Here is a 19,334-nt window from a genome sequence, read left to right as displayed (position 1 = left end):
TTTGGGGTAGCGATCGGTGGTTCCAGCTTTGTGATCATAGTACTCCACTGCGGCTGCTCCAGCTAGAGCGGCCAATGTCAAGGCCTGAGCATGTAGCCTGAATTTGAAAAAAAAAGTGAATGGTGAAGAAGATTCGAAGATCATCATCAAAATGCATGGTAGTAAAGTAAACAATCCACGACAAAATTAATAACGACTAACATGACCGTGCATCTGTGATATTGATAGGCCTTGGAGGGTTTACACTCGAAGACAGAGGAAGCAGAAGAACGCTAAGGCAGTTGGAATCGAGAATACGTGATATGGAAGAAAAGAAAGAGTTCTTTGCTTAATTCAAATAATACTTGTAAACAAAATAGAATAGTTGTTGTGGGCCTTAGTATATAAGGGGACCCATAGGGTGGAGGTGGGTTATGCAATTAGTGAGAATTGTATCTTGGGCTTGCTTCTCGTTTTGTGAGAGCAAGAGGCAGTTACAGAGTGATTCTTTTGTAGCTGAGTTACGAGTTTACGAGTGAATAATACATCGAGAGTCTATCAAATTGGTGCGTCGTGAGCGTTTTTTGGATCGAACAATCGCGAGAAGAACGAGCGACGATGCCTCCGAAGCAGTCGCAAGCGTCGACGGATCTGCAGATTCAATCGTCGGGACTTGATGCTCTTACGGCGATGATGCAGAAACATATCGCGGTTCAGGAGCAGACGAATCAGCTGGTTCAAGACTCGTTGACGGAGATCAGAGAACAGTTAGCTGGTTTACAGAAGGTGAAAGATCGAGGGAAGAAACGTGTAGAGGATCTTGAGAACGCCGATCCGAACATTCCGATATACGAGAATCAGGTACGATCTTCTAACTCGGAACCTGGCCGTAGTATTAGGATGGAGGAGAATCAGAATCGCGAGATGTTGGTAGAATCGCGTGAGGGATTTGTGAAACGCATCGAACTACCGATCTTTAGCGGTGATGACATTTATGGTTGGATCGCGTTAGCAGAACGCTATTTCAGAATTGGAGGTTACAGGGAAGCGGCGAAACTCGATTTGGTATCAATGAGTCTGGGGGGAGATGTATTGAGCTGGTTCAACAGTGAAGTTCATCGGAGACCTTTTCGTAGCTGGTTTGAGTTTAAAGATAGAATGATTGCGAGATTCAGCAAGGTTAAAATCCGTGATCCGAGCCAGCCTTTCTTTGCATTGCGTCAAGCAGGAACAGTGGCAGAATACATCCATCAGTTTGAAGACTTATCTACACAAGTCACTGGATTGACTGAGAGTCAATTAGAAGGGATCTTTATGAATGGGTTAACACCGGAGATGCAAGAGGTGGTGAATATGTGCAAACCTTTTGATTTACCGGAGATGATAGCAACAGCTTATCAGATGGAATCAAGCTCATTACACAGTGTAGTGAAGAAGGAAAGGTTGTTGTTAGCAAAAGCAAATACTGGTGGACAGAAGCCTTACACTAGTCACAATAGTCAGAACGGATGGAAGCCTAAACATGTGACAGGAGCAGTGACACAGAACAATACGCCGAGGCCACAAGTTCGCCTATCTGAAGCTCAGATCGCTGAAAAGAAGAGATTGGGGTTGTGTTTTAAATGTGATGCTAAATGGTCTAAGACGCATCTCTGTCCTAATGCATCTCTACAGGTCTTGGTGGTTTTCAATGGAATGGAAGTAGAAGTACGAGATCCTGATCATATTGAAGTAGACGAAGAGGACATTGTGTGGGAGCCACAGTTGGGAGCAATTTCGTTGAAATCTTTTTGGGGCCTAACGTCACCTACAACTACGAAGATGAGAGGAGTGTTGAGGAAACAATCAGTAGTTGTGATGCTGGATAGTGGTGCAACGCACAATTTTATCTCGCCGGCGTTGTTAACAAGAGCTCATCTAAAGACATCAACAAGCCCAGGGCTGGAGATAGTGTTGGGGACCGGCGTATCAGTGCAAAGCTCTGGGGTTTGCGAGAATGTGGAAGTTATGATTCAAGGGGCTAAATTCACAACAAGCTTCATTGTGCTTGAGCTTGGGAAAGTAGACGTGATACTGGGAGTACAATGGTTGCGAACCTTGGGGAAGTGTGAGATCGATTGGGAGAAGCATGAGTATTCGTTCTGGCATGAAGGAAAACAAGTGACATTAGTGGGGGATCCTTCATTACATGCACCTCAATCTTCTTTGAAGACAATGCAACCTGAGGCGGAAATTCCAGGGACGTTAATGCGAGTGTTGAAGCAGTTTGAAGAAGTTTTTAGTGAGCCGAAAGAATTACCTCCTATTCGTGGACGGGAGCATGCTATCAACCTGTTACCAGGGTCAGGAGCGATTAGTGTGAGACCATATCGGTACCCGCATGCTCATAAGGAAATTATGGAGAATGCAGTGAAAGATATGTTGGCAACAGGAGCAATTCGGCCAAGCCATAGCCCGTATTCGAGCCCAGTCTTACTCGTCAAAAAGAAAGACAAGTCGTGGCGCTTCTGTGTAGACTACAGGGCTTTGAATAGGGCAACTATAGCTGATAAATATCCCATTCCGATTATTGATCAGCTATTAGACGAGCTGCATGGGGCTATGGTTTTCTCGAAGTTAGATCTGAGGTCAGGTTACCATCAGATTCGTATGAAGGAAGAAGACATTGAGAAAACCGCTTTTCGAACGCATGACAGCCACTATGAGTTCCTTGTGATGCCGTTCGGATTGACAAATGCTCCCGCGACGTTTCAAGCTTTGATGAATGAAGTGTTCAAACCGTTCTTGAGGCGGTTCGTGTTGGTGTTCTTTGACGACATACTGATATATAGTTCATCAATCGTGGAGCATGAGAAGCATTTGGCAGTGGTGTTGCAAGTGTTTAGGGAGCAGAAGTTATTTGCTAATAGGAAGAAGTGTACTTTTGGCCAAGGAAGTGTTGAGTATTTGGGCCATATCATTTCGCGTGAAGGTGTAGCAACAGATCCTCAAAAGATTGCAGCAGTGGTACAGTGGCCAAATCCTCGTACAGTGAAAGATCTTAGAGGCTTTTTGGGGTTAACTGGATACTACAGAAGGTTTGTGCAGGCGTATGGAATGATTGCTAGACCATTAACCGAATTATTGAAGAAAGAGCAATTTTTGTGGTCAACATTATCTCAGAATGCCTTCGATAAGCTTAAAGCTGCAATGGTTTCAGCACCAGTATTAGCGTTGCCAGATTTTACAAAGATGTTCATCATTGAGTCAGATGCCTCAGGATTTGGTTTGGGAGCTGTATTGATGCAGGACAAGCATCCCATAGCTTACTTCAGTCACGCTCTTACGGAAAGGGAACAGATGAAACCAATTTATGAGCGGGAGTTGATGGCAATAGTAATGTCCATTCAAAAGTGGCGTCATTATCTGCTTGGGAGACGTTTTTTGGTGAGAACAGACCAGAGCAGTTTGAAATTTCTATTGGAGCAGCGAGAGGTGACATTGGATTATCAGCGTTGGTTGACAAAGATTATGGGGTACGAGTTTGATATTGAGTACAAAGTAGGAAGTGAGAATCGAGTTGCCGATGGGTTATCGCGTATTGTTCATTATTCTTCTTTGGAATTACTGGCTTTGACAATACCGAAAGCTCTACAGATCGAAGACCTTTACAAAGAGATTGATGAGTGTGATGAATTGAAACTGTTGCTCAGTGAGAAGACAGTGGATGTGGAGACCGAGAATGGGTTTAGCGTGAAGGAGGGAAGATTGTTCTACAAAGATCGACTTGTCATTCCGGCGAACTCAGCCTATATTCCATTGATACTGAAGGAATGTCATGACGGGTTGCTTGGAGGTCACGCTGGGGTTCTTAAGACACTGAAGCGAGTCAAATCAACATTTTATTGGTCCAAGATGAGACAGAGAGTGCAGACTTATGTGGCTGAGTGTGACATATGCCAAACACACAAGTACTCAACTCGATCACCTGCTGGGTTACTTCAACCAATCGAATTGCCGACACAGATTTGGGAGGACTTGTCCATGGATTTCGTTGAGGGCTTACCGATGTCAGGAGGAATTAACGTGATATTTGTGGTGGTTGATCGTTTAAGCAAGTACAGTCACTTCATTGGATTAAAGCATCCATTCACGGCTGCCGATGTGGCAAAGAAGTTTGTTCAAGAAGTGATTCGCTTGCACGGTTACCCGAAATCTATAATATCCGACAGAGACAAGATCTTCCTTAGCAACTTTTGGAAGGAATGTTTTAAAGCTTCGGGTACTAGACTGAGGTTCAGCACAGCATTTCACCCGCAGTCAGATGGGCAGACAGAAGTCATTAATCGATGCCTTGAAACCTATCTGCGCTGTTTTGCTTCATCGCATCCGAAGAGTTGGTCCAAGTTCTTAGCGTGGGCCGAGTTATGGTATAATACATCCTTTCACAAGTCGACGCAGTGTACACCATTTAAACTGGTGTATGGCAGAGAACCACCAGCCTTGGTGAGTTATGAACAGGGCTCAACGAACAACTTTGAGTTGGAAGAGATGTTACTCGAACGTGATAGAGTGTTGGCTGAAGTTAAGCAACATTTGATTCGCGCTCAGAGCATTATGAAGAATAATGCAGATAAGAAGAGACGAGATTTGGAGTTATAAGTGGGATCGCGAGTGTATCTTAAACTCAGGCCATACCGTCAGCAGTCGGTTAGCAGAAGGTTATGTCAGAAGTTGGCGGCGAGGTACTATGGTCCCTATGAAGTATTGGAGAGAATTGGGAAAGTGGCATATAGGTTACGACTGCCTGAAGAATCGAAAGTGCACCCTGTGTTCCATGTATCTCAATTGAAACCGGTGGTGGGTGCTAATCAGGTGGTCACTCCTTTACCACATACCTTGTCGCCGAGTGAGGAGTTGGTGGTGGAACCCGAAGATCTGTTGAGTAGTCGTTATGATGACGCGGGGCATTTGGAAGTGTTGGTGAAGTGGCGCAATTTACCTGATCATGAAAACACTTGGATGCGTATGGTGGAGTTGAAACAGCAGTTTCCAGATGTGTCGCTTGAGGACAAGCTCATTCTGCGAAACGGGGGTATTGATAGGCCTTGGAGGGTTTACACTCGAAGACAGAGGAAGCAGAAGAACGCTAAGGCAGTTGGAATCGAGAATACGTGATATGGAAGAAAAGAAAGAGTTCTTTGCTTAATTCAAATAATACTTGTAAACAAAATAGAATAGTTGTTGTGGGCCTTAGTATATAAGGGGACCCATAGGGTGGAGGTGGGTTATGCAATTAGTGAGAATTGTATCTTGGGCTTGCTTCTCGTTTTGTGAGAGCAAGAGGCAGTTACAGAGTGATTCTTTTGTAGCTGAGTTACGAGTTTACGAGTGAATAATACATCGAGAGTCTATCAGATATATCCACCACCCTGAATGTTTTTTCAACAATATATATATATGTTCTTTAGTAAGTACAAAACCAAGTATACTAGCAAGGTACAGCGTATACGGTTGGATGTTGATAGAATCAGTATTTTATATATAACCAGTGAAGAAATGAAGACTCAAGCACACAGATAAAAGATACAGAGTAACCATAGTTCAGGCTTCGTCAAGCACATAAAGCTTTTCTTCTGTAACCATAGTTTACTTTGATGCATGTTTTTCTTGAGCATTAAAAAAGAGATAATAACAACACACATTCTTTGATATCTTGTTACCATCATCTAAAAAGAAGAAGTTGGATTAATAAATAAAATTGGAAAGAGTACCTGGCGTGGATGATACGGACACTGGTTTTCATACCAGGTTTAGACCAGTTGTAGGCGATCGAACCAGAGATCCCACTCAGCCATAAACAACCTATCAAGTTTCGAGAATTATCATCAAAACACACACACACAAAAACGAGTTTCTGAGTATTATTACGAAACCGCAGCAGAGACAAATAATGTCGGAAACATATCGACGGAGCACCGAACAATATCAAGCAAATATGAAAAGAGGAAAAAGAAAACACAGATCCAGATATTAAATAAATAAATAAAAAAATCATTCACAGATTATGAATACACGACATAACCGATTAGAGAATTCTTGGTTACGCCAAAACGACAGAGGGAGAATGAATGAACGGTTGATTGACTTTACCAACGGTACGAAGCTTGTGTTCAACGATCCATTCTCTGATTTCTGCAAACTTTGTCTTTGATTCCGCCATTGATATTATTGACGATCAACAAGAAAAAAAAAATATTCGCAAGGGGAAAATTGTTTGTAAGAGAAACAATGTGCGGCTTTCGTGGTGGTTTTAAAGCAACACAGAGGCGGAAATTTCTGAGGTAGAAAAAACCAATTTGCTAACTTGCGCTACATTCCCGCATGATTACCTTACCTGTATTAAGTCTCTAATTTCCGATTAATATTTAAAACAAAAAAAAAAACAAAATTTAGCAAAAATAACAAATATTCTAAATAATGAACCATTTCAGATAATTAATTACCTTACCCGTATTAGCAAAATTTAGCAAAAATAATTAATATTCTAAAACGATATTCTTTGAGAAAATTTTACTCTACAGCCTAAAATTAAAATAAAACGAAAAGAAAAAAGATTATTGATTTTTTTTTTATTAAAGATTATTGATTAGTTTTTTCTTTTAATAAAACATTGAAAACTCACGTGTAAATGAAATATTGAGAGTTTGGTAATGAGAAAGCTGTCTCGTTAATCCAAGAGTCAAGCTCTGACCGACTGTTGAGACGAGTCAAAACTGGTTGGTCAGCCCAAGAATCAATTCAAAACCACTCTTCTTAAAACTACGGCGAAAGCAAATTTAATAGTATTACAATTGTGCGTCGTTTTTTTTTCAGATTATAAAAAAAAACATTACTGGCTTTTGGTGTTTAACATCACAACTCTTTAATATTAGATCGAAAACAAGGACGTAAAGACATTAAAACTTGGGTTTGTCCTTTTGTTTCAGAAAGGGATAGAAAGAAAGGAAAGGGATAATAAGCTTGCACACGAGTTGAGTTGATACAGGATTCTACCTTCTCTAGCTAGACGAGGAGAGTGATCGGAAACAGCAAAAACACAGTATAAACATCAAAGACTGTCCTCTTTGCCTGGATTTGGAGCACGCCATTCCTTCCTTGTCTACCCAAATGTTGAAATGAGGAAGTTTTTGTATATGCTCATAAACTTGGCCACAAATGCTGAAGTGCACAACATCACCACTTATAAATATATGGTTGAAGATGACATTTGACATTTTTTTTCTTTCTTTTAATACCAACATATATATGGGCAAAATGCAATTAAGAGTTTATATACCTTCTATGTGAAATATGGCTTTCTGACCCAATCTCATCCGATGTTCCTGTTAACAAGTGCCCCAAGACATGATCAGTCATCAAATCAAAAGAACCATAGCTCAGTTTCAAAAGAGAACACATATGCTGACACAACGCTGAGGGAATGCAAATTCTCAGGCCAAGACTCAAGACTCAAGAGCGGTATACAAATAATCTTACATAATATGCGGCCCAGTGGCAGACTTCAAGCTTCAGCTCTGAGTCCAGTTTCTTCAACAGCTCATGAAGAAGTCTCTGTAAAAAAAAGTATAAACTATAAGTAAAAAGGAAAGAGATAAAAACAAAAAAAAAAAACAAAATTGGGTTTTGTTTAAAACCTTCAGTACAACTTCTGGTGGAATGCAATTAACTAGCAACTCATATACCTTCCCACGCACCTGAAACAAACTGAAGAAGCACAGAACGTAGAGGATTTAATCACAGTGATGTTTAAATCTTATATAAATTGTAAAAGCTAAAATGATTTACTAAAGTATGGACCTTTTAGGGCTCTGTTCCTTCAACATGTCAGTTGATATTTCAGCAACATACTCTTCCCAATCCATTGGAGATATCACTTGGTTATCTGCGAACGGGTAGCTACCAAGCAAAAAAGAAAACATAAGTGTCAGACAAATTGATTGTGCACAGAGATACATACAGGTAATGAAACTTACTTTTGGACACGACAGGTCTCAAGTGACAAAACAGCTCTTCTAAGACTGCGGTTTGATTTTTTGGCAATACGAGAAGCAAAACCGTGTGGCAGTTGCAGACTTTCTTTCTTTGCAACGAACTCCAACACTTTCACTATCTGGAAACAGAGAGCTTACACTTTTTGTAAACAAACTAAGCAAACACTGAATCTTCTACAAAAGCAGAGGGAAGAAAAAAAGATGATGTACCTCTTCATGGGAAGGTGCATTAATCCGGACATTGAGACAGCGAGATTTGATGGCTTCTGTAACCTTTGAAGAACTGTTACAGCATAAGATGAGACGGCATGATGAGCTATACTTCTCCATTGTTCTCCGCAGAGAGTGTTGAGCTTCTCGTGACAGCTTGTCAACTTCATTTAGTACCAACACTGCCAACAGTTAAGGGCTTAGCTAAATGCTTTTCGTAGATGATTCAAACAACTATTATGAGACCTAGACATCTAAAATTGTCTCCACTAATGACAATGCAGTGAAAAGGTTACCCTTGTATCCCTTCTTTCCTTTGGTGTCAATAGGTCTGTTCTTGGCCATTTCTTTAATGATCTCTTGAACGATGTATCGGTCCTGAAAGCCTGCATCACTTGGAGTAAGTTCCACGTGATTGGTGCTTGATAACGTAGTGAGCTCCAGATCAATAGTTCTACTCCCAGCCTGTAATTTTTTTTCCAAAGTTAACATAACAAAAAAAAGATAAAAGCTTTAAATAGGTAGAAAAAATGATTAACTAAGAAGGACCCCAAGACTTCAATGAGTTTGGCTTAGTAGGTTTCATATATTAAAGACTAGAGAACAAAACTAACAAATTCTCACAAAATTGTTATGTTTTTAACAAAGAAGGACCACCAAAAAGTAAACTGTTAGCAAACATAATTCACAACTTTCAGTTCACAAGTAGAAGAAGGTACTAAAACACCATTTTACTGATCCAACAAGAAGCGCACAAGACTAATAAAGATATCAAGCAGTAGAGAGAACTTTAGCAAGTAAAAAAAAAAAAAGCAATTAAAACCGAATAAAAAAAAACAAGTGCAACTCACATCGACTTTCCAAGCCCTGTTCTCCACTTTCACCTGCCCAATGCAAATGAAAAAAAAAGTAGCAACCAGAAGATGAACATAAAACCAAAGAGAAAATAAGCTTCTCAACATGCCAAAAAAAAAAAACACTTTGCTCAACAGCAGTAAAAGTTCAAAAAGTCGTCAACTTTTGTTATTACAAAAATAAACCTATGAAAGAAAACAAAGTGGATACCTTGTCAGCACTGGGACCATATATCTGCTTGAGAAGCGCCGTGATTAGGGTTTTCTTACCCGAACCTGACGGTCCATAGAACAGCAAATGCGGACAATCTTGCTCCGTTACCTAAGAGGTAGAATCAAAAAATCATCGCCCAATTCTATCGAAAAAACCTTCCCAATACATCGCCCAATTCCCAATTCTATCGAAAAAACCTTCCCAATACATGAAACTTTGCACACTAGGGCTCGAAACCAAAAAAAGGCATGTACCAATTTCTTGAGATTCTGAGCGATATCTTCGTGAACGATGACCTTATCTAGCGATTTAGGCCTGTACTTGTCGACCCACAACATGTTAGCAGCTCACACCCACCGGAGGGAGGGAGCTTCGGGAAGGCAATGTGGAGAAGAAGTGGCGGGAAAATAAATAAAAAAACTGAATCGCCTTCGTCTTCCTCTGCACTCAGGCAAGACTTCTTTCTTCTAGTGGGGACTCTCTCCTCCTCGAGTCGATGCGTATCAAACCCAAAACCCTCTGTCCCTTTCAGAGTCTTATGCATACAACTTTTACTTTTATTATCCGTACAAAACAGTCCAAATACAAAAACCACACCCTCTCTTTCTTTCAGAGTCTTATCAACATATTATAACTTATGTGACTGACCAGTGACCACTCCTCTACCCTCAAACGTTGTAACATATCATCATCAACAAAAAATATTCATTACAAAGTTGAGAGTGTTGAGCTTCTTGTGAGAGCTTGTCAACTTCATTTAGTACCAACACTGCTCATAGATAAGTACAAAACATATACTCAAAGTTTGGTTTTGTTTTGTATTTGAGAACAGAGTTATGAGAAGATATATATATACACAAAGTTACTGCAAATTTGATCATTCGGATATATACACAAAGTATCTCACTTTTATCCTATAACTATATTAGTATTACAGCTTCGCATAGATAGAGTCAATAAGTTTCTATTTTTCACGGTGGTCTGCTTATAGTTTCCAATACATCTTGAACCTGTGGCAAACACCAGTGACCAGACCCCAAAAGAGAATCTCCGCAAAGATGACATACATCAGAACACCAACTCTTCTCGAATGCCAAACTCTGATGAAAACATGCTCTTTAATCCAACTTATCTAAAAACACAATCATCATCATCATAAAACAACACTAGTTAACTAAACTTTCAACTCCCATCTCATTAAGAAGAGAAACACAAGAGACTTTTACCTACCAGTGTCTTGTCCGGGTGGCGATAGTACCAACCGTTGAAGAACCCAGCTAATACGCCTTCAGCTCCCATCACGTACACCAGCATCGCGTTCATTCCTATCCATTCTAGAGGTAGAAACATGCGCTTCCACTCCATTACATCCACCAGAGAATACAAGGCGGAGAATACGAGCGCGGCTGCACCGGAGGTGACGCATGTGTAGCTGAAAGTGTAGAGTTGTTTGTTCAAAGGCATCACTGCAAAAAACATTATCAGTTTTTGTAAACATATGTAAGAGAGAGAGCTAGAGAAGAGAAAGAGACTGTTGTGTTTTACTCACAGTGGGTGAAATGTAGAGTTAGTCCGAGGGCTAGGAGAGCTAGACCGGTGGAGATCCAATGTTTCAACCGAGCTGAATGCTCCTAATTTTTTTTTGGTAAATGTTAAAAAAAAGACAAAAACAGTGATGGTAGGAACATAGGAGGGAGGTGGCTTTTATGTTTTCAATCAAGTTAAAACCTTAAAGTGTAAGATAGTATGACCAAAATGGACTCCGATGATTGTAGAAAGAATAGCAGATACAGAGCTCAAGACTCCTTCAGGCTCAAACGGAGCGTGGCACCACGACGGTGCATCTTGACGCAAAGGTCTCTCGTAAGGGGAATAATCAGTGCAAGCCTTAAAACTCAAAAAAAATAACACGTTAGGAGGTTGTGTCCATTGAGACGAGACATTTATAGACAATATATTGTATTATACCTTGGATCGTCTCCAGGCAGGATGGTGATACATATGATTGATCCCTAGAACTTGTCTATCAATATATCCAACAGCATTGCAAGGAGGGTTTAGCTTCCCTCTCACTCCACATGATACCTAAACCCCAACAAAGTTTCTTTGAAATATCATCTGATCACACAAACAAACACTTAGTTAAAAGGGTCGGGTCACTTACGGATTGGACTTTCCCATAGAGGATGCTGTGTTTATCATAGACAACGAACTCCCAGTCAGGAACGTAAGTTCCATAGAGTGTGGCTAGATAAATCACAAGTACTAATGCACCCACAATCCTGTCAATGTAAGAGAACAATAATGTGAAACTCTTTTTTCATGAACTTGTATTCTAAATAGTAAGGTCAAATGTTATGTTACCAGTGCCAATAATATGATTTGAATATTGAGAATCTTCCTGTTGACAGAGTCTCCTTCTTTGTGAAGATCTCCACCAATGCTACTACCAAGTAGGATAGAGCTATTCTCTACATGAAAAAAAACAAACAAACATGAAACCTTTTAAGACAGCGAGTAAATATATTTATCATATACACAAGATGAATCTTGAAGATGTCTGAGAGACAAAGATACCTGGAGAATCCCACAGAACCTCATCATAGTGACATCAACTCCATAGGTTAATTCATCAGGAGCATGAGAGAAACCTCCTACACATCAAAAAGAACAATGAAACTGACTTCGAGCACTAAACCACTAGTAGAACAGAGAACATAGTTACCTTGTAGCAGAAGACCCCAGAAGAGGAGCTTGCATGTTCTAAACCCCACCTTCTTACACGCATCAAACTTGTTCGAAACACGCTGAAAAAGTATTTGTTGTATGTTTGAGAGCCAACAGAAATTGAAAAAGAAAAAAAAAAGAGAGAGAGAACCTTGAAGGCAAGAGCGATGGAGACGCCGACGATGAACAGAAAGAAAGGCATGACGAAATCAGCCAAGTTGCAGCCTTCCCATGGAGCGTGAGCGATCGCTGGCCACTCTCCTCCGGCGTCATCCACCAGGATCATCAACTGTTTGAAATTATTTTAGTAAAAATAAAAGTTTTTTTTCAGTTCGAAAATTTCAGAGGAGTAGTAGTAGAGAGAGAAGAAGGAAGATACGGCGACGGTGAGGCCACGGAAGATGTCTAGAGAAGCAAGTCTTCTCTTTTCGGAGAGGCTCTGAGTGGAAGCAGCTTCCTCGTGTACGAGGAGGCGTTGATCGTGACTAATATCCGCCACTTTGATTTCCGACATCACTCTCTCTCTCTCTCTCTCTCTCTACTTAACTGTCTTATCGAAACATACATCACTGGTTCTTGTAAGAGAAGAGGTGATTCTTTTATTTAGATATATCAACTTTATTTTTTTATTTTTGTCATATGATATGATAGAGACCAAATCAAAAAGATTCTTCACTGATCTAACGGTAAGGTACTTGATTGTATCACCACGGTCCACGGTTATAACATTCTAGCAAGCCAACATATATTATTAGTGTCAACCACACAAAGTTCCATGACGAAAATTTTACATCAGCATCCAAAAGCAGAAGATAAGCCTTTGATGTTACAGATAACTTCACAAAGATGAATGTTCCATCCACGTAACACAATTTTACTAAATTCCCCGCTGCAAGTCTCTCCCCATTCTTGAAATCATCAAAAAGATGTAAACTTTTTAAGAAAAAAACATGTTCTTTTTACCAAAAAAAAAAACATGTTCTTATGAACACAACACCTCAATTTCCAATTGAAAACGTGCCCACTTAAGATATGTTTGATATATATGCGGAATACAATAGAAATGAACAACAATCCGATGTCGTCCAGCGGTTAGGATATCTGGCTTTCACCCAGGAGACCCGGGTTCGATTCCCGGCATCGGAGCTTTTTTTTTTTTTTTTTAAATGTTAACTCTATTTTATTTGTATCTATCTGATTCAGCAACACTGGCCTATATGGTTTTTTAAGACAGGCCCATTAAAAAAACTTAGGGTTCTTCTGCAAATGTATTAACACTGTGGCGTCTCCGTCTGGTCGTTTTCTCTTCCGTTGCCGCACTTGCTTTTGCTCCTCCTCCTCAGGTAAAAGCTTCACACATACTCCCACTTCATCGTTTTTCATTTGCCACTTCATCCTAGAGCTCTCTCACTTAGTTTTGTTAGCCAGAAGATTACTTTTGTGCTCTGTTTTTAATCTGTTGGTGGTATTAATCTAACATAAGATGTGTGTTCTGTTTTTTTTTCTTTTCAATAGTGTTTGGATATAAATTCGTCTACACTTAAAAGCTAATCTTCAAGATGCAAAACGAAGAGGGTCAGATCACAGAGTTATACGTTCCTAGGAAATGGTAATAACAACATTTATTCTTCTTATTCTGATTCTCTAATTGATTTATTATGTATGTAAATCTCTCAAAGACAAATATTTGCGTTTCTTGTTACTGTAGTTCTGCTACTAATCGGATGATCACATCAAAGGATCATGCCTCTGTGCAGCTCAACATTGGTCATTTAGATGCTGATGGCATCTACACCGGTCAATTCACTACCTTGGCTCTCTGCGGTTTCGTTCGTGCCCAGGTTCGTATTGACTTATAGACTCTAGAGTCATGTGTTCCCAATATGACAATCGCAGTTAGTTAATCATTCTTCATCAGCATTGACTTTATTAATCAAACAATGATCTGGGTGCAGGGAGATGCAGACAGTGGCGTGGACAGACTGTGGCAGAAGAAGAAGGTCGAAGCTAAACAAGCCTAAGAGCTTTGCTTATTAAGTTGGTTGGGATTTTTGTTATTTAGTTTTAAAAAGATCATCAGACAGACGGACGTACACAGAAGAAGTGATTTTTGTTTGACTCTTTGTCTTAATGCTATATTTGGTGAATACACTTACTTGCTTCTGATTTTTATCTAGTTAAATTTTAGATTCATTAACAAGTCCCAGTAGCTTAAAAGGCTGCAAATACTATAAGAAAAAGAAATATTAATGTAACTTATGCATGATGTTATAATATCGGTGCATGTTAACGTGAATTAGTTTGATAAATATTAGAATCAGATTCTCATACGCGGTCGGTTCTCTTTTAACACCACCCAAGAATCAAAGCATAACTGAAATGTTTTACGTTAGTGTTATGTAGGTTATACGAGTTTGATTCCTGTACAGCGTACACTAAATTGACTGCTTTTCTTTATATGGAAAAGTACAATAGTTATTTTGTATCAAACAAGTAAAGACCAAACCAACAATACGATTCGATTCCTGAGGACTATTACATAAAAAAATATTCGTCGTCATCAAGAATTCAAGATATGCCCATCTCAAAAGCCATCCATCCATTCACTTCCAATTTTATCTCTCTTTCCCGATTATTCTTATTCTTTTCTTTTGTAAAAAGATTTATTCTTCTCAAAGTCCAATTATTCTCCTTCATTTTATTCCAATTTTTGCACCCAAAATATAAAATGGTATATTCGAAAATAGTACCTCACCTCACAAATCTTGTTGAATTGTAAAATTTTTTGAGTAAAATGTTGATTTATAATTTATATTTTGACATTTCAATTACAATAAGATATCTACTAAAATATATATATATATATATATATGTGTCTTATATGTAACCTCAAATTTCATTTTGCCAAATTTTTTTATCCAAGGTATACATATCTGATTTAATTAAATTTTACTATGGAGATTGATTTCAGTGATTGCTTGTGAAAGTGCCCACTCTAGTAACAACAACTCGTTAGGCATTAACAAGATGCCACCATTTTGATTCTAAAACTTTTTAAACCAATCACATGACGCAACAAGCGTTTGGATTGCCTTCGCTGAGTGCCTCAAATGATTCGCACGGCTGAGATCTGTACGAATAAAATTCGGGCGGTGGAGATTCGTATCCCGTGTCCACGTACTCGTAAGAATAATACGAGGGAGGAGCAGCGTAATACGACGGCGCATTGTCATTCCCGCCGTTCTGACTAGGCCCATTTTGACCCGGCCCGTGCGCCGTATTGTAGCTCACGGTGTAAGACGGCGCCGTTTGAGGCTGCGAGTGATAATACGTAGGAGGAGGAGGACCGTACGTTTGCTGTTGGTAATGACGTGGAGGACTGTGAGCCGTCGGATACGAATGCTGCTGATGAGTAGGATGGGGATGGTACTGTTCTGGTGGTGGAGCAGAGTATATCACTGTCTCTGGTGGTCCATTGTTCTGCGGCGGAGGACCACCACCACCACCGCCTCCTCCTCCTCCTTCCATCACCACCGTCGTACTCTTCTTCTTCTTTTTCTTTTTCTTCTTCTTCTTCGGAGCTCCATCTCCACCGGACTGTGGTTGAGGTTGTCCGTTTACAAACGTCACAACTTGTTTCACCTGATCACCACCGCCTCCGGGAGGTCCGCCAATGCATGTTCCGCCGTCAATCATCCCGCCGCCGTTGTTGTTGTTGTTGTTGTTACCGTCGTCTTCGTCGTCTTCGCTGCTATCATCATCTTCGTTTTTAGGTTTCTTTGGTTTCTTTTCTCTCTGCTGGTAGTTACTACACTCGTTGTTGTTGTTATCCATCGGCCATAGCTCGGCGTGTCTACCGGCTTTCATGATCTTCTTTATCAGAAGCTCTGGTTCTACGTTTCCAACCACCGTTACTTTTTGTTGCTTCACGTCAATATTCGTTGTGTATACACCTAACACAAGAAAAACGTCTCTCAAAACGTCTATCTACGAAGAACAAAGAAACACAACATGAATTAAAGAGATAATGTCTCACCATCGATCTTGCTCAATAGTTTCTTTATTTTCCTCTTACATCCTTCGCAGTGGATAGAAACTCTCAAAACCCATGTCTTGCAACAACAACAAAAACACAGAAGAATATTATTTAATATGTTAAAGAAGAAAAAAAAGGAGACAATTGTATAAAGAAGATTATGTGGTGAATGATCTTACGGTGTATCGGAGAGGTTCTTGGTATTCTTGAAAAACATGTCTCTGCTGATCTTCTTGGCATGTCTCTGGTCTGATCTCTGTTCCGATCTCGTTCCCGATCTGTGTTCCGATCGTTGTTCCAAGGTCCATTGGAAAAGAGAGAAATTAGAACGAAGCAGAGGGAAAGTGATGTGTATGCAAGTCCATGTGTAATATAGCTAGAACACATAATGTTGGCTTCTATATCTTTCTGGGAGTCCTCTTAGATATAATATTCTCCACTATCCGTAACTTTATTCTAATAGAATACTACTTTTGTTCATAAAAAACTTTTTAATTTTTATTTTATAGAAAGTTTGTTAAACCATACTAACCTCTAGCCCTATTCAGCAAAACTAATCTGTTTATTTTCCACTTGATGCTGATATGTGGAACATGAGATGTGCAGCTTAAAAGCTAATATATAAATAAAGTCTGCAGCTTCATATGCAAAGTACTTCAAATGCTAACACCAGAACTAAAGTCGCAGATGATATATGCTGGTTTGGACGGATTTACGTCCAATCATTCCAGATAAGACTTGCTAACATAGAGTTAGCCAATGCTTATTCTTCATACATCATCAATTCATTATCATTGTTTTTTTTTTCTATGGAAAAAGAAGTTTAAGAACCCATATATAGGCCTTATAGGCCTTCTACCTTCAGGCATTTTGCAGTTGTTTGTGGTGAGGTCTGTGCAATGTCTCCCCGTTGGACTGAAGGGCCTAGCTTATATAATGCATACCTATATTTTTTTTACTTCTTGTTGCCTTATATAGCCATTCTCAAGTGCTTCTTAGAGATAAACTCACCATTAATAAGCCCGGTTAATCATACTCTTAACTGTTTTTTTTAGAGATAAACTCTAGTTCGAGCTGGTGACCAAGAGAATGAAAAATAACATTCAATTTCTTATGATTCCTATGAAATTACACAATTCATAAAGGATAAATTTTCCTTTCCATTCTTTCTGGTTCCAGGAAATTCCCACTTATTCCTATTATTTTATTTATTTTTGTTCATTTCCAATTTGTTTCTAGTGTAATTGTCTAATTAACGAGGGGGTGAAACAAACGGCTCTTGAGAGTTTTATACTCTCTTTCCTTTGCGGCTCCCACGTGTATCAACTAAATACGTCGACAACAAAATCATCATCATCAATTCACCATCATCATGTTGTAAGAGCGACCGTTGGATCAAAAACCAACTAAATACAATCTGAACATCGCCAACGTGGCACTAAACATGATCTATACATACATACACGTTCCCATGTCCTCATTACACAAAATAGTACTACTCTTTAGATCCGTTTGCTAAGAAAATCAAAACCCGATGGAGTCGTCATCAAAAGCAACAGCAGAAGCAGCAACGAAGCCGGCGGCGAGAGGTGGAAGAAGAAGAGGAGGAGATCGCAAGAAGAGCGTCACCAAGTCCGTCAAAGCCGGTCTCCAGTTCCCCGTCGGCCGTATCGCTCGCTACCTTAAAAAAGGCCGTTACGCCATCAGGTACGGCTCCGGCGCTCCCGTCTACCTCGCCGCCGTCCTCGAGTACCTCGCCGCCGAGGTAATAATATATCTCCGATCGAATCTTTTACGGGATCTTCTTGATTCTAATCGATTCTTTTTTTTTAAATCTTGTTTTTAGGTTCTTGAGCTAGCTGGTAACGCGGCGAGGGATAACAAGAAGAATAGGATAAACCCTAGGCATCTTTGCTTGGCGATAAGGAACGATGAGGAGTTGGGGAAGTTGTTGCACGGAGTGACCATCGCGAGTGGTGGAGTGCTTCCGAATATTAACCCGGTTCTTCTTCCTAAGAGGACTGCCGGTGGTTCGTCTCAAGGTGAGAAGAAAGCTTCTTCGCCAGCTAAAAAGTCTCCCAAGAAGGCTTAAAACGATGTCGCATTTGGTTTATATCGTCCATCTAGAAGGAGGAGGAGAAGAGCAATTGAAGATTAATGTTTTTAAAGACATTTTTGTAATGAATTAACTAATTTTCTGAGTTGCTTCTCAGTTTCCCCAGCTAATCAAATAAATAAAATCTCTTTCTAGATTTCGTTATTTTTATCCGCTTGATTTCACAGAAAGATACTTTGAGAAATTGAATGTATGGTTAGGACAAAGTCGTAGCGTTAATGACTGTTAGCTGAATAAATGTACGTTGGGTTTTATCTCTACCTGAGTGAAGAGGCCTATAATTGGCCCATTTAAATTACTTGTCTTTTCTAGCTGCAGTTGATTTTGCTTACTTGTGGGTTTCCTTTTTCTCTTTCTTTTGATTTAACGGGATTTGCTTTCCTCTTTTATTACGGAGGGTAGGTGAATAAAGTTCATCTCATTTAGGACAAAAAATCCTTACAAATAGTTTTTTTTTTTCCTTACAAATAGTTTTATTTCAGATAACGTTAATCAGAGACTTTAGCGTTGCACCAAGTGATACTTCTTAAAAAGTAGATGTTTTTGTAATATGTGTGATTAAGTTAAAATAACGAAAGAGTAAGTTTAAGTCAGCAGCAACTGTAACTTTAGCACCAAAGCGAACCTGGTCCAGTTGGTTGTGGTTATTTCATTTCCACTTGGGCTCCAGTGTTCGATACACCTTTGGTACTTCCTCAGTCTCTCTCTCTCTTTGTCTTGAATCATCATCACTCTGCTTGAGAAAATGCAAGGTAATAATAATTACCTTTTTTCAACATTATCAGTGCATGGGCATTTAGAGGTGGGAAAAATAAACAATTTCAATTCCAAATATGATCAGAACATATAAGTTTATTAAAAATATGATAATTAAAATATAAATATTAATTAAAAGTAATTAATCTCACCCTTCATTCTCTTGGTCACATAAACTTATATAAAGTTATTTTTTTTTTTTTATAAAAGTATGTTCATTCCAAGATCCGAACCCATATTTTGATACTTTTTATTAAAAAGGTATACTAACAATAAACTAAAATAACTTTTGAAAATATTATTACAATTTAAGATTATATATATATATATATATATTACTATATTTCTACATCTTTGGTGATATAAATACATTAACATGTTTTTAATTATTATATATATATTTAAAAGT

General features: G+C 39.2%; 6 protein-coding genes and 1 non-coding gene across 8 annotated transcripts; 3 read left to right on the top strand and 4 right to left on the bottom strand.

The window, feature by feature from the left end:
* On the bottom strand, positions 1-6,320 carry LOC130504761 (uncharacterized; the record flags this gene model as incomplete). Its single annotated transcript, XM_056999389.1, is given in 3 exon segments — positions 1-97; positions 5,733-5,823; positions 6,112-6,320. Coding segments are annotated over 3 exon segments (258 nt in total), but the record flags the coding sequence as incomplete, so codon positions are not given.
* Positions 6,321-6,858: 538 nt separating this feature from the next.
* LOC108835753 (replication factor C subunit 3) lies at positions 6,859-9,777 on the bottom strand. Its single transcript, XM_018608975.2, has 11 exons — positions 9,545-9,777; positions 9,288-9,398; positions 9,074-9,106; positions 8,519-8,687; positions 8,223-8,404; positions 7,995-8,131; positions 7,819-7,917; positions 7,656-7,725; positions 7,498-7,572; positions 7,298-7,343; positions 6,859-7,179 (listed from the first exon to the last, which is right to left on the bottom strand). The coding sequence occupies exons 1-11, from the start codon at positions 9,626-9,628 to the stop codon at positions 7,121-7,123; spliced, it is 1,065 nt and encodes a 354-aa protein (XP_018464477.1). The 5' UTR covers positions 9,629-9,777; the 3' UTR covers positions 6,859-7,120.
* Positions 9,778-10,085: 308 nt separating this feature from the next.
* Positions 10,086-12,612, bottom strand: LOC108835754 (uncharacterized). Of its 2 annotated transcripts, none has more exons than XM_056999390.1 (11): positions 12,397-12,608; positions 12,169-12,306; positions 12,016-12,097; positions 11,868-11,944; positions 11,655-11,761; positions 11,455-11,572; positions 11,259-11,375; positions 11,019-11,177; positions 10,840-10,921; positions 10,521-10,756; positions 10,086-10,422 (listed from the first exon to the last, which is right to left on the bottom strand). In XM_056999390.1, the coding sequence occupies exons 1-11, from the start codon at positions 12,529-12,531 to the stop codon at positions 10,276-10,278; spliced, it is 1,398 nt and encodes a 465-aa protein (XP_056855370.1). In that variant the 5' UTR covers positions 12,532-12,608; the 3' UTR covers positions 10,086-10,275. The 2 variants fall into 2 exon arrangements, with proteins under 2 accessions (XP_056855370.1, XP_056855371.1); XM_056999391.1 differs by having other exon boundaries at positions 10,271-10,422; positions 10,517-10,756; positions 12,397-12,612.
* A 479-nt stretch (positions 12,613-13,091) lies between these two features.
* Positions 13,092-13,163, top strand: TRNAE-UUC (transfer RNA glutamic acid (anticodon UUC)). Its single transcript has one exon. It is a non-coding gene; the product is annotated as a tRNA-Glu (tRNA).
* Positions 13,164-13,203: 40 nt separating this feature from the next.
* LOC130504762 (40S ribosomal protein S21-2-like) lies at positions 13,204-14,185 on the top strand. Its single transcript, XM_056999392.1, has 4 exons — positions 13,204-13,360; positions 13,533-13,626; positions 13,726-13,858; positions 13,973-14,185. Exons 2-4 carry the CDS (start codon positions 13,577-13,579, stop codon positions 14,036-14,038), a joined length of 249 nt encoding a protein of 82 aa, XP_056855372.1. The 5' UTR covers positions 13,204-13,360; positions 13,533-13,576; the 3' UTR covers positions 14,039-14,185.
* A 769-nt stretch (positions 14,186-14,954) lies between these two features.
* Positions 14,955-16,435, bottom strand: LOC130504760 (heavy metal-associated isoprenylated plant protein 36-like). Its single transcript, XM_056999388.1, has 3 exons — positions 16,233-16,435; positions 16,054-16,129; positions 14,955-15,970 (listed from the first exon to the last, which is right to left on the bottom strand). Exons 1-3 carry the CDS (start codon positions 16,359-16,361, stop codon positions 15,081-15,083), a joined length of 1,095 nt encoding a protein of 364 aa, XP_056855368.1. The 5' UTR covers positions 16,362-16,435; the 3' UTR covers positions 14,955-15,080.
* Positions 16,436-17,482: 1,047 nt separating this feature from the next.
* LOC130504763 (probable histone H2A.5) lies at positions 17,483-18,305 on the top strand. The gene is made up of 2 exons (XM_056999393.1): positions 17,483-17,818; positions 17,900-18,305. The coding sequence occupies exons 1-2, from the start codon at positions 17,588-17,590 to the stop codon at positions 18,143-18,145; spliced, it is 477 nt and encodes a 158-aa protein (XP_056855373.1). The 5' UTR covers positions 17,483-17,587; the 3' UTR covers positions 18,146-18,305.
* Positions 18,306-19,334: the final 1,029 nt, after the last annotated feature.

This window comes from Raphanus sativus, unplaced genomic scaffold, assembly GCF_000801105.2.
Source record: "Raphanus sativus cultivar WK10039 unplaced genomic scaffold, ASM80110v3 Scaffold1788, whole genome shotgun sequence".
Taxonomy (NCBI): domain Eukaryota; kingdom Viridiplantae; phylum Streptophyta; class Magnoliopsida; order Brassicales; family Brassicaceae; genus Raphanus; species Raphanus sativus.
The sequence above is the reverse complement of the archived record's forward strand: the minus strand, read 5'-3'. Positions and strand labels throughout refer to the sequence as shown.